Below are 14,075 nucleotides of genomic sequence, written 5' to 3'. Positions count from 1 at the left end.
TAATGCCTAAACAGCTTTTCTATACTCTTGTCAATGTGTCATGCAGTAAAAAGGGAAACTATTATCTCTCTTAGCCAAATCTGCATGGTGTGTAGTGTCAAAATATATGAAACTGCAGTTTTCCAAGCTACTCATTGTTTCTCCAACAACGGGAATACTGCAAACTGTTAATAAGATTGCATAAATGTGCATAATTCTTGAGCTATGTGTTCTTTGTCTCTGTGTAGCATGTTGACCAAATGGTACTCCAGGGTGACCTTCCAAATGCCTAATGAGGAGATTATCAACGGCTTTAGAGTGTGTCTTCTCGCTGCCCTGCAGAAATACTACGAGGTAAACAGGCATTTATGTCAATTCTAATATTAAGGTAGCATATTGGCTCTACAACAAATGCCAAACGATAACTAGGCAATAGAGATGTTCCAATACTTTTTTTTTTTTTTTCCCCATTCCCCATTCCGATACCTGGTCGAAATCAAGTTCCGATCCGATAACTAGGTCTATAATGTAAATACAGCTACTGACATTGTGTGATTTGATCTAATTATTGCTAAAGCAGTCGAGTAATCAATGCACTTTGAAATGATAATATCAAGCGAAAGTGAAATGTTAATTACAATAAAGACTTTTATGGTGTTATACGTGCTGGGGTGTGAATTACAAAATTGTTTTATTGAAAAAAACTTGGTTTAATCCTTGAATTTGGTGTCCATAAATGAGTGGGAACCCTGCTGTTTTGAAATGTCTCAGTGGCAATGTTTTAGGCAGGTGCATTTTATCCTTTTTTTTTCGAAACAGGTGAACCATGCCTTCCCTGAGAAGATTGTCATCTATCGCGACGGTGTGTCTGACGGACAGCTGAAGACCGTGGAGCACTACGAGATCCCTCAGATTCTGAAATGCTTCGAGACCATCCCAAACTACGAGCCCAAGCTTGCATTCATCGTGGTGCAGAAAAGAATCAGCACAACCCTGTACTCCTACGGGTCAGACCACTTCGGGACACCCTCGCCAGGAACTGTGCTGGACCACACTGTGACAAACAGAGACTGGTTGGTTTTCAAGAGCTGAAGCTTGCGCAGAACAGGATTCTGTAGACTGCTTTAGCAGTGTCCTACAATCTACAACTAGAAGTGCAAAGCATCGCAGAACTGAGTTCAAGTCAAATTTATTAGCTTTATAATACAAAAGTGTTAAATATATTTATTGACATGTTTTTTTTTTTCTCTTCAGGGTGGACTTCTACCTAATGGCACATTCCATTCGACAGGGTTGTGGCCTGCCCACTCATTACATAACAGTGTACAACACCGCAAACCTCACCCCTGACCACCTGCAGAGGTATGAAGTTGTGGGAATACAAAATGTAAATGAATTTTAGTGCAGTTATACCATACTAGTAGAACAATGTTTTACAAAATGATCAAGGCACTTCAACAATAACTATTAGGGATGTCCAGATCCGATCACATGATCGGAAATCGGGCCTGATCACGTGGTTTCAGACTCGATTGGAATCGGACATTACCTCCTGATCAGGACTTGAATATATAAGTATTGTAAATTCTTGTTAAACACATTTAAAGTTATGCGGCGGCACAGAGTTAGACCTCTTTCTTGACTTCTCAATGAAAAAGCTATGCGTGCGGCATGACATCACTTTGTAGCAGAGATGTTATTGGTTAAATGCCGGCAAAGTAGAACACGGCAGCAGCTTGAAGCAGAAAGCGCAATTATGTTTGCGGTCTGAAAGTATTATAAAGTTAATGATGACAGCATTGCCATAGCAAACTGAGATATGTAAACTTGAGATTGTCTTTTGGGTTTTTTAATTTAATTAAAATGAGGTGCTATTTGTTTCTAGATTGGATTTATTTTTGCACTAAAGTGCAAAAGAAAAATGTAAGTTATTTATGACTTGATTATTTCTTCGCAGTTCTTTTTTATTTTGATGTATTATACATTATTAGAATGGGTTTCGGTATAGGTAGATATTCATAATCAGATTATTCTGACTCTGCCAAAAAAAAAAACCTGATCGAGACATCCCAAATTTCCTAACATCCTTGTTTTGTGTAGAATAATTAAAGTTAGAGAACAACAGTGATTAGTATAAAGAAAGTGTTCAAATAAATTTACTGAAGGTTAAATAGCCAAAAAAATAGGAGTTATACAGACTCTTGCTTTATGACTTTAGCACAGCTGTAGCCACAGGACATCAATAGCCACGTTTCCACTATCACGCCTAAAGCGAGTCAGGGCGAGTTAAGGCCAGTTGCGTTTCCACTGTCACATCCGGGGCCTAATCGGGCCAAAGCGGGGCTTTCTCGGGGCCAGCAGCTGGTCTTTTTTGGCCTGCCGAATACCTTGGGCCAAAGAAGGCCAACTGGGGCTTCGGGGTGGAGTAAAAGGAGAAGCGGGCACCGTTTTCCGATCACACGCGTACATGTGCCGGCCAAACAAATAAGGGAAAGAAAAAATCTAGCCTTATAGGCTGGGGTCTTTTGCTTATGATCGCCCTTATGTTTCTCTGTTAATTAGGCTGTTGCATAAAATAATAAAGTTTTAATTTCTAAGTGAAATTCTTTGCTGCGTCCTCCTTGATGTTTCAATAACGCATAATAATCTTTACACCATATTAAAGACACAGCAGAGAGTAAAGTTTTTCAAGAGATTTTGTTAAGTTTAAAAGGTGTGTTTGTGCACGTTTTCCCTGTCTGTGAATGTGAGACTGAGCAAAAGAGTGCTCCCTTCAGCTCTGTTCCCTTCGGCTTTTTTCTTTTTTAATTTATTTTGAAGATAATACACAATATGAATACAACAGAAAGACATTCAACTTTACAAATTACTTGTCCACTTTTGCAGGCTCAAAACAGTGTCATATCTTGATAAAATAGCCTAAGCTATATTGAAATCATTTAAAGAATTACAAATATCGGATATAATAAAACCGCATTAAATAAATAAACCAACATAAAACTAACAAAAGCTAGCTATAACAATGTAAGTGTTTGTGTTTGTATGATGTAGTAAAATTTAAAAATGAAATTTTAAATACATGTAGGCCTTGAGCTTTATTAGTGAAAAGCTGCTGAGCTTAATGAAATATAGATTATATTTTATTACTTGCTCTTATGTGCTGAAACATTTTAAACTTTTCTTTACTTAAAGATCACAGAATAATATGCAACAGCTTTAAAAAAAAAAAAAAAGGGGGGGGAATCACTTAATTTTAAGTGTTATATAGTCTAGGGAAAAAAATGTTTCAGGTCTCCCCTGAGCATTTAAGCTGAATGTTTGACAGCGTCTATCTAAATGAGGATGTCATAAAATTAATTTTCTAATTATTAACTAAGAATTTCTGTGGTGTTATAATATGGAAGATGCGCTCAATGTGCTGGGTCCCTCCGTTAGTGGCAAGACCACTCGATCCACAATGCAGTCAGCAGTCGGTCGGTGAGTACAAGAACACACAGGCCTGTGCATGTAGACATATAATGTAATGCTATACAGTTACGCGTCGTCTGTTTGTATCGGTTGTATTCATTTAAATGGTTTCGTGGTGATGCGATGGTGTGCTTTATCTGCTTGATTCCTGCTGAAGTGGCCGGGTTGTGTGACGTTTGATTCGGGGGTCGTTCTGGAGGTGGGGTTTACATGACGCGCTGCAAGCTACTAGCCTGACAGTGGAAACGCAACATGATTTTGGCCTCACTGTTCAACCTCCCGGGCGATTGGCCCGGCCTGGCCCGATAAAAGCCCTGGCTCGCACTGGCCAGACAGTGGAAATGGGGCTAATAGTCTCTCTCAGGACATCAATAGTCTTTGCTCTGCTGTGATTCTGATTCACTCTTCCACTCACTGACTTTCAGTGGTTCAGTGTTTTCAGCTTCAAGGAGATGCTTCCTGTTTTGCTCATTGTTTTCCATGGAAATGCCTGATTTGTTGGCAAAAGCAGAGAAGGAACCACATGTGGCAGAAGGAGCTTCTGAGCTTCTTTGCTGTGTCACTGCCATGAATTTTTGAGACACAACTGCTATTGCAGAAAACGTCACCAAACCATGACACTTAAGCTCCAACATTTACTTTGTTTATACACTTAAGTTACATCTAGAAGTCTGCAAACCTGTCAAATCTCAACAGAACTCCAATGATGAGGCATTGACAATATAAGCGTCAACATTTTTTTATTATAGCTGTAGCCGTTTCGAAAGAAGTCAGTGAAGAGCAAACACTCTTGTATGCTTGCATCTATACATAATGTATTTGCTTATTTCCATAGGTTGACCTTCAAGATGTGTCACCTGTACTGGAACTGGCCTGGAACAATACGCGTTCCTGCACCGTGCAAATATGCCCACAAACTGGCTTTCCTGTCTGGCCAGTACCTCCATTCAGAGCCTGCAATCCAGCTGTCAGAGAAACTGTTTTTTCTGTGAATGAAAGGCATTCAGCATCTCAACAGAACCCTGGATGGGTCAGACCTTTGACTTTCGTTCTTAGTTTTGTTTTAATCCTGTTCTTAGGAAAGTGCTAATACGTGTTGTTTACATGTTAAAAAAGAAATCCTCCAAGTTTTGTTTTTGTGATTTTTAGTTTGTTTTTGTGGAGTGTTAATAAAGTGTCACACTTTTTCCCCCCTCAGTATCTGTCTCATCAGTGATTATATAAAACATTGCAGGTGTGTAGCGTGGCCAAGCCTATATTCATTTTGTATTGGGTCAGCTGACTTAATGCAGGTACAAAAAATGCTTCAAAGGTCACATCAACATCTCATGACAAGCATTATTTAAGCATTAAAAAAACGTGACAAACCTTCCATTAAGGAATAATGCATTGTAGAAGCTTAAAAGCATCTACAAAACACAATTTACAATATGTCCCTGCAAGTCTAAATGAAGATTATAGCAATTTGGAAACTCTTCCACTGTATTACGTTACATGTATTTTTCTCCTCTAGATGTCAGTGTTTCCATGAACACTTTAGGACTTTTAATAAGATATATAGTGACAACAACTATCAGAAAATTATTTCACATATCTTCAGCACCAGCTATTCATATTAATAAAATAATTTTCTCTTAACTTGGGGAACAAGGGGGGAAATTATAACTCCCAAGCTAGATAATAAGTTATTTGTATTAAAAGCTTTTGTTGCAGCAGAAGTTTTCTCTAGATTCCAGTGTAGTTGCCAATGACACCCAGTGAATCTAGAATGATACACATCATGTGTGGAAAAGTGTCAGGTGCCCCATGTATCCCAAATGGAGAACTTGCACCCACCCTAGGCTGCTTTAAGCTATTTCCTGACACTTGCGACTTCTGAGGCAATCTAGCACCATCTGAAAAACTCCTAAAACACAGCTGGAGCTCTGCACAGCTAGTATTCAGATAAACGCAACATGTTGATGATTACCAATGGATGCCACTCGATGAATTAAACATTTAATGAGGTGAAGTTAAATAACAAACTATCTAGTTTCAATTACCATGATCAAGATATTCAAGATCATATTGTTCCACACTGTTACGAACAGTGCAATCTTAATGTATGTGTTTTCACGTTTTGCACATTGCCCTTGATCTTTTTTATTATTATCTGTGACCACACAAACTTTGGCAACCATCAACCATCTTTTTACAGATTTACAGAGGATGTTACAAACAATTACAAAGAATGTTGTGCTCGTCTCAGTTTTTCCATAACAAACACCATGTTCAAGCATACGGGTGTCCATCAGTGCACATGACAACACCTGGACACTCTAGGCCGAAGGTCAATAATCAACTTTGTAGTAGAATTATTTGATCTCCAACCATTAGTGGTTAACAATAGACTAAAGAGATGGGCAGAGATGTCAACTTATCACCACCTGGTGTTGAGTTGGATCTGACGGCAAAGGAGGAGGTCAGACAAACCTGGCAGGCCCAAACCTTGTGAGGGTCCACTTGGAATGTTTGGCCGAACCACATGTTGGTGGGATTTTCAACTTTCTCTTCTGGCATTTTTGACATGGCCATGAGGAGCTGTGGCTTGTGGTGCCTGTCATGGCGGCAATCCACGAACCTGGTGGTGGACACCGGAATTAAGGGATGTCATCAAGCTGAAGAAGTAGTCCTACCAGACTTGGTTGTCTTGAAGGACTCTTGAGGCAGCTGATGGGTACAAACAGATCAAGCGTGCTGCAGCTTGGCAATTATGGAAGCAAGAACATGGCCCTGGGAAGAGATTTCGAGAAGATCATAGAGGAAAACTACCAGTCGGCTTTAAAGAGATTCTGGCAAACTGTCCAGTGCCTCAGGAGGGGGAAGCAGTTCCATACCAACATTTTTTAGTGGAAGTGGGGAACACTTGACCTTGATTGGGGATGTTGTTGCATAGTGGAAATAATACTTAGAGGATCTCCTCAATCCCACTGACACTCCCTTGAGAAAGCAGAGACTGGAGATGCAGGGTTTGACTCGAGCTGAAGTCCCATAACCTAAACTGAAGTCACTGTGGTAGCTTGCTTTGCAGTGACAAAGCAGTGGGGCTGGATAAGATCCACTCTGCGTATCTCAAGTCTTTGGATGCTGTAAGACTGTCTTGGCTAAAACACCTCTACAATATCACGTGGAGGTCCGAGACAGTACCTCTGTACAGGCAACTGAGGTGGTAGTTTCCATTTTTAAGAAGGTGGACCAGAGGGTGCGGGATCACACTCTTTAGCCTCCCTGGAACATTCTATGCCAGGGTACTGGAGAGGAGGATCCGGCCGACAGTTGAACCTTGGGTCCAGGAGGAAGAATGCAGATTTCATCCAGGCCGTAGAACATTAGACCAGCTCTACTCCCATTAGGGTGCTAGAGGATTCATGGGAGTATGACCAACCATTTGGAGAAAGCATTTAATCATGTTACTTGTGGTATTCTGTGGGGGATTCTCTTGGAGTATGGGATCAGAGGTGCTCTGTCACACAGGAGGAACTCTTAAGTAGGGCCTCTGCTCCTACACATCAAGTGAAGCCAGTTGAGGTGGCTTAAGTATCTGTTTTCGATGGCTACCCGGGGAGATGTTCCAGGCTTGTCCCACTGGGAGGAGGCCCCGGGGAAGACCCAGGACACACTGGAGGGACTATGCCTCTCGGTTTGCCTGGGAACACCTCAGAATCCCCTGGTGGAGCTGGAGGAAATGCCTGGGGAGAGGGAGGTCTAAGGTTCTTTCCTGAGACTGCTGCCACCACAACCTGGCCCTGGATAAACGGTAGACAATGAGATGAAATGTTAATGGCCTAGTCTGATTCAATGATCTATGCTAAGCTAAGCCTAAAATGCTTCCACCAGACCCAATGATCAGCTGAATGCAATAAAAATGTTAAAACAACTGTTTAACTTTTAGGGGAGATGTAAAAATGACCCTTTTTCCAAAATAGTGGAGTCTTCATTTAATGCCAGAGAAGAAAGGCCACTGGTTCAACTGAAAGGCAACAGCAATTCAACTAACCACTTGTTTTAATTGAGGTCTGCAGAAAAACGCTTTGAGAACACCCATTTGGTAAACCTTGAAGCAGATGAGCTACAACAGCAGAAGAGCACAGCAGTGACAAAAACTGAGGCACAGGCTCACCAAAAGTAAGACTGAGGAAAGGTCTAGTTAGATGGGTTGTTCTCTGCTGCATGCATCACTTGGATAGTAGAGTCAAATTTCTAAGCAAATTACATGGAAGCATGGACCCACCTTGTTGGGGTACAATGGCTCAGGTTGCTGGTGGTCTTATGGTGTGTGGTTTATTTTTCTAGCACACTTTTGTAGCCTTAGTATCAGTTGAGCATTGTTTAAACACCACAGTCTACCTCATTATTTTAGTTTGCCATTTCAATCAATCTATTACTACTGTGTATTCCTCTTGTAAAGGCTATGTCCAGAATAACACACTATGTCTCAAAGCTGAAATAATCTCAATCTGGTGGACCACAACAATTACTTTACAATAAATGTTTCCACTATCACCAGCTCTCGATAAATGATTCCAGTGCTTTTGTGTTCTCTCAAAACTATTGTTTTCCACAAAGATATTAAATTAATTTGAAAAAGCATGTATCAAGTTTGTCTTTTTTTTTCTATCACTGCAGTTTTGTAAATAAAGTATCAGACTCTTCACTTTTTGAATTTTTTAATATTTAAAATAAAATAAGTATAGACAGTTTTTATATGTTCTAATACATTATGTATAATTTGGTTTATATTGAATTATAATTTAATGATTTGGCATTTTATTAACTTTGTTGCACAATATCAAAATAATATTATCTAATGGTTTAAGTTACTGCAGACAAACTTTTTTTCCTGCACCTGTCTTTTTTTTTTTTTTTTTTTTTTACATTTTGGGGTTTTCCATTCCCATAGTGTTAATTTAGTCAAAAGAAATCAAAACTTCTAAAATAATTTATTTTGCAGCCATATATTTACAATTAAGTAGCAATTACATACACCAAAGTTTTCAGTTTTAGTAAATTCTAAATGTTTTTAATCAAGGACATGTTCTTGAATAGTTTGCCTGATTATATATCTTATTCTACAAAATAGTGGGGAAAATATCCGATCAGAGGTGTGTTTCCCAAACAACAACGTAACTCGCGGCTGAGCTATCAAAGTACGATGCATCGTTTGGGAAAAGAATGATGTAGTGATAAGTGTTTCCCAAAACCTGTAGTTTCTCTGTTGCAGACCCATCGTATGAACCACGTTAGTTAGAATGCAAAACGCCTGTAATGATGCTCTAAACAAGGTGGACTACTTTAGAGAAGAAACCCATAATTTATTTGTGCAAATTATATTGTTTTACACGCACATGCACTTAAAAAAAATCCTACATTAGTTTTTTGTAAAAACATGCACTAGCTTTTCATATAAATTGAAATTTATGTAAAAGGCACACATAGGGCCTATGATTCCTTTACAAATATTAATGAGAATATTCTATAGTCTATTTTAAATTAACATAAAATCACTTACAAAAGCGAACATTATTCTAATATCATATATGAATAAATTAATAACAAGGCTCTTTATTATTAAGAAATGAAATGCATTATTTATAAGGAAATAAAAAAAAATCATACTTTAATAATAATATCAATGATGATGATAACGATTATTATTAAGTAGGATATGCCTATTGTTTATTTTTTTGAGAAGTCTACTTTTACAATTTGACAAATGCGCAAACCACTGCAGAAATGCTCTAACCAACAGGCCCATATCATATACAGTACAGATACTTAATATATAATCTACTATAAATTAAAACAATTAAAGTATGCTGTTTTTTTATTTCACAAGCTTTGGATACATTACGTAAACTCCTCTTTAAATTATAGGTCACCTATAGTTTTCATCATGAGCCACGGCTGTATTCAAAATGACAATGTTTTCAAAGTGCACTGCGAAGGGAGCGCAATTTTAAACATGAAGGTCACTTAAACTGAACTTTAAAAATGCTTTGAAAGCAAATTACACCTTAGAGAGATTACTTAAAATAAATAAATAAATAAATATATATATATATATATATATATATATATATATATATATATATATATATATATAGCACAGCCAAAATATATATATAGGGTGAATATAGCACAGCCAGGAACTATAGGTTTCTAACTACAACTCCAGAGGTGTAGATGCAAGCATACAAGTTTTCAACACAGTTTGCGAATGTTGGTTGGAAAGACGGATTTGGGAAATGTCAAATCAACAAACTATGTTTGTAGTGAAACAACTTAGTTGGCTAACAACTTGCGACCTTAGTTGGCAAACGATAGTTTTCAGAAACACACCCCAGGACTGTGGTTAGGTATATTCTGAATTCCCAAAACCCCATCCGTAAAAACTCGATTATTACTCGATTACTATGTCAAGCCAATAAATAAATAAACAAGGAATGATTGAACCTGACTTTACCCAATGTGTGAGAACTTGTGTCAGTAGAAATATCTAACAATTGCCTCATTTCTACATTTTCGAAAACTTAATGTAATCAGTCAACTGAGGAAGTAATAAGATGATAGGCCTACTTTGTTTAATGGCTTTAACAGGTGCTCTGACATTTTATTCTACCGATCAGATTACGCTACCAACACTGAATTTGAATGGTTCTGAGGTTGGGGTTAGGAGTGAGGTTAGGGCGATCTTAAAGCTTCATATCACACTTCTCCACATTAAAATTTACACTGGTAGCAAAATCTGATGGGTGGCATATTGTCATCAAAATGTGCTACCTACTTTTTGAATGGGAGGTAGGACAATCTGACAAGGTAGGACACCGGCACGGTCTTCCTATAAAATATACGACTTTCCATTCATTATTTAGTTTCATGAAAATCAGGACAAGTACACTTGGACTAGTCAATCATTAAAATGGACGACGTTAACTGACACGCCGGATTCGCCACGTGCACCACATGCTGTGTCTAAGTTTAATTTCCGACTAATGTTAACTTCTAGCTGAACGTGTTCTCACGTACTTCCCACGATTAAAAGTCATTCAAATATAACTCAAACTCTGTTAATCTTTGCGTGGACACACTTCTTAACTAAAGCGGATTCTCTGCACTAATGTATGAAGAGTCAATTCGAAATTCTGACGTTACTCCAATGGGAGACGGTCACCTAATGAATATTCATTGACTGTATTTTACCGCCTTCCAATGGCGATGAATTATGCTTCTGAATATTAAGCGGCGCTTGCTGATGACGCCATATCTCCGCCCTGCGTGCTAGTTCCACGCTGCTGTCTTGTGAATGGGTCAAGACTGTAAAAAAAAAAAAAAAAAAAAATCCATCCGGTCTCTCTTTTTAAAACGGGTTACCCCATGTCCCTCAGATCATTCGTGAACGTCAGATAACGGACCACGCGCCTACAGATCAAGACATCTCAGATTTCGGTGAGCGGCATCTTTTTGATGTATATATTTTTGCTTTGCTAGCTTGCTAACCATTAACCACGTCATTGAGGTTTGCTCTTATACTGAGACTCAACACAGGTTGTGTTCCAGGCAACGCATTCGTGGCGAGATTAGGATAGTTTTGGACGTGAACTTGTCTATTGTGAATAGACAGACGGTTTTCTTCGCTGGCCTCTTGTGAGCAGAGATGATGTGATGTTTATGATACGCAGCACTATCAGTGTCAGACTAGCATTAGTAACGTCATTGAGTGAATACCTTTCTAATTGTGTGGTTTACGTTGGCCAACCACTAATACGAGAGTCAATGTTTTGTTTTTCACTCGTGTAATCTGCTATTGATTGAGAGCAAGCAGTCGTACGTGGTTATTAACTTCATTTATTTGTTTTCCTTAAGCGTTGACTCGTCTGTTTGCAGTGAAGTTTGAGTTAAGATAGGTTTAAGAGTTCGCCAGCTTTAATCAGCTTTACATTCTGTGTAGATTTGAAGTTTGTTGTTTGTTGTTTAGTTTGTTTTCTGGTTTTTAAAAATGTACAGTCCACACAGATGCAGTCGTTTGACTTTTTATGTCGTAATGATGATAATTTTTGTTGTAATTACTGGTGGTAATATTAAATTGAGGTTAAGTTTGTTTTATATTCGCACATTCATTCAGTGACATGGTCTCTTTATCGTTTAATCGATGTAAAGTTGGTTTTATATTTGCACATTCATTCATTAATAATAGACACTGTCCCTAATGTTTTTTTTTTTTTACCATACTTTGAATATTGGGTCTGAAATTGCAGGCAAGTATGACTTCAAACAGTATTAGCACGATTTGTTGACTGAACAATGTTGTATTTTGATAATCACTGCCTACTAATATGATTTCACTATTTAGAATTTGCAGAAGAATACTTTTCTGAAATTATAATATTAAGGAGAAATCTTGAAGGTGTGAAATATAAAACAAGTGTTACTTCAGTTGTTTATTGAGGTAAAGTTGGTTTTATATTCACACATTCATTCATTTACAACTTGTGACACGGTCCATATGTTGTTTACTTAGCTACTTTGAATATTCGGTCTGAAATTGCATGCAAGTATTGCTTCAAAACGACATTAGCACTATTTAATTGACTGAACAATGTTGTATTTTGACAGTCACAGGCTGCTAATATGATTTCACGATTTAGAATGTGCAAAAAAAATACTTTTTCTGAAATTATATTATTAATGAGAAATCCAGTAAGTGTGAATATAAAACAAATTTTACCTCACCTGTTTTGTTTTTCTTCTGTGTCATTAGTGGTTATTAACTTAATTTATTTGTATTCTTACAGCGATGAGTTGTTTGCTGTGACGTTTGAGCTAAGTCTAAGATAGTTTTGAGAGTTCGCCATCTTTAGTCTTGAGATTTGTTTGTTCATGTTTCTGACATTCTGTATAGACATGAAGTTTGTTTTCTGGTTTTTAAAAAACTTGCAGCACACAGATCAACTCGTTTCACCTTTCAAGTTGTGATGATAATGATTTAAGTCGTAATGATTTTTTGGTTTTGTATTAGTGCGTTTCTTCGATAACATGTTTCCTATATTGTTTCACTTTACCATGGTGTTTTTGAATATTCTTTTTGAAAACATCCAAGTGTGACTTAAATACAACATTAGCATTAGCACTATTTATTTGACAGTGAAAAATGTTGTATTTTGATAGTCATTGGCTGCCAATATGATTTCACTATTTAGAATTTGCAAAGAATACTTTTCTGATATTATATAAAGAAAAAAGTCAAAATGTGTAAATATAAAACCATTTTTACCTCAATAATAATAATAATAATAATAGCAGTTATAAGAGTAATGTATTTGTAACTTTCTTTATACATTAGTTTTTAATTAACTGTTCAATAATGGTATTTCAGCAGGGTGTGCTATTTTAAATTATTTTTTTTCATTCTATTTATTTGACAACATTTAGTTAAAGGTTACACAAATATTAAAACTTTTTTGAATAGTTAATGATTTGTAACTTGCCACACATGAAGTGACTTCTGTTGGACGAAAGATTTAGGTCAGTACTAGTCATCAAGTGTTTAGTAATTATTGTGAACTATGACAAAGTAATAACAGTTTATTATTATTACTATTGTTATTGTCATTATTGATTTATATATTGAGTTATTATAGATATTTATAGTAGTATATTTATTTGTGAATGAGTTTATTTTTACAGTACATAAATCGTGTGTGTCTGTATCTCTTGACAAAGATGTTCTTATTCTAAATGATTTTTAGTCATTTTAAAACCTCTTTATGAAAGTCTGATTATTACTTTCATTTCACTTCTGGAGAAATTATAAAGAAATCTATATTTAAACAGGTGTAGGAAGGAACCATGATGATGAAGATGATGATAATATCATAAATGCTTTTAGCAGATTGTAACTTGACTCGATGATGTTATTCACAATGGTTATTTATTAAAGTTATTTTTATATATTGCTTAAATTTGACTTTAAATAGTGACATGATTTTTAACCCTTGTTCTAATAAAATAATACAAATAACTTTGACGAATAACTATTCCCTATTTTATCAGTGAGAAGTTATAACCAGCCAAAAGCATTTATGATGTTATGGGTCACAGAAAACAGTACACAGAAATATATCGTCATTTTATTACATTGTGTGATGACCTACAAATAGTTTTAAAAAATAAACAACTTGGAAAATGTTTAGAAATGTGCTGTTGAAAAACATGTAAAAACAACATTTTAGTTGCTTCTAAAACACTTTTGAAACCGAATGTACTTTTCTTACTGTTTTCTGTCTGGCATAAAACAATGATAACAGTGACTGCAGTAATCGCCAAGGTTGATTTCTCCTGACATATCTTTAACTTCTCACAAGATCCTTGAGGGTTTGTCAGGGTTGACGTAGTGTGGAAAAGCAGCTTGCTTGTTATCCATTTTTCCAGCTTAGTGGTTAGGCAAAGGTTTAATTAACGCTGGATGCTAATGCTGGTTTGTTGGTGGTAATTATATTTGAGGATGCCCCCCAGAGCTGAAGGGAAGTGCTCTCTGGCATGACGTACTTTTCTTTAATGGCAGGTCAGATCATTTAATTACTGTCCCTCTG

General features: G+C 36.9%; 2 protein-coding genes and 1 long non-coding RNA gene across 6 annotated transcripts in view; 2 read left to right on the top strand and 1 right to left on the bottom strand.

The window, feature by feature from the left end:
- piwil2 (piwi-like RNA-mediated gene silencing 2) overlaps nt 1–4,644 on the top strand; it is a 40,747-nt gene extending 36,103 nt beyond the window's left edge. For both annotated transcript variants that reach the window (NM_001365624.2, XM_087252815.1), the window contains exons 20-23: nt 228–333; nt 799–1,052; nt 1,234–1,341; nt 4,283–4,644. In NM_001365624.2, the coding sequence (NP_001352553.2) occupies nt 228–333; nt 799–1,052; nt 1,234–1,341; nt 4,283–4,439 (625 nt within the window). In that variant the 3' untranslated portion in view covers nt 4,440–4,644. The remainder of the gene's footprint in view (nt 1–227; nt 334–798; nt 1,053–1,233; nt 1,342–4,282) is intronic.
- Nucleotides 4,504–10,644, bottom strand: LOC141385781 (uncharacterized). The gene is made up of 2 exons (XR_015491048.1): nt 10,271–10,644; nt 4,504–7,232 (listed from the first exon to the last, which is right to left on the bottom strand). It is a non-coding gene; the product is annotated as an uncharacterized LOC141385781 (long non-coding RNA).
- A 230-nt stretch (nt 10,645–10,874) lies between these two features.
- The window catches only part of slc39a14 (solute carrier family 39 member 14), a 67,289-nt gene continuing 64,088 nt past the window's right edge, over nt 10,875–14,075 (top strand). For all 3 annotated transcript variants that reach the window (XM_087252994.1, XM_087252995.1, XM_087252996.1), the window contains exon 1: nt 10,875–10,932. The gene's annotated coding sequence lies outside the window, so the exon portion shown is untranslated. The remainder of the gene's footprint in view (nt 10,933–14,075) is intronic.

This window comes from Danio rerio, chromosome 5, assembly GCF_052040795.2.
Source record: "Danio rerio strain M-AB ecotype USA chromosome 5, GRCz13ab, whole genome shotgun sequence".
Classification (NCBI taxonomy): Eukaryota; Metazoa; Chordata; class Actinopteri; order Cypriniformes; family Danionidae; genus Danio; species Danio rerio.
Note: the sequence above shows the minus strand (reverse complement) of the source record. Positions and strands in the feature narration are given on the sequence as shown.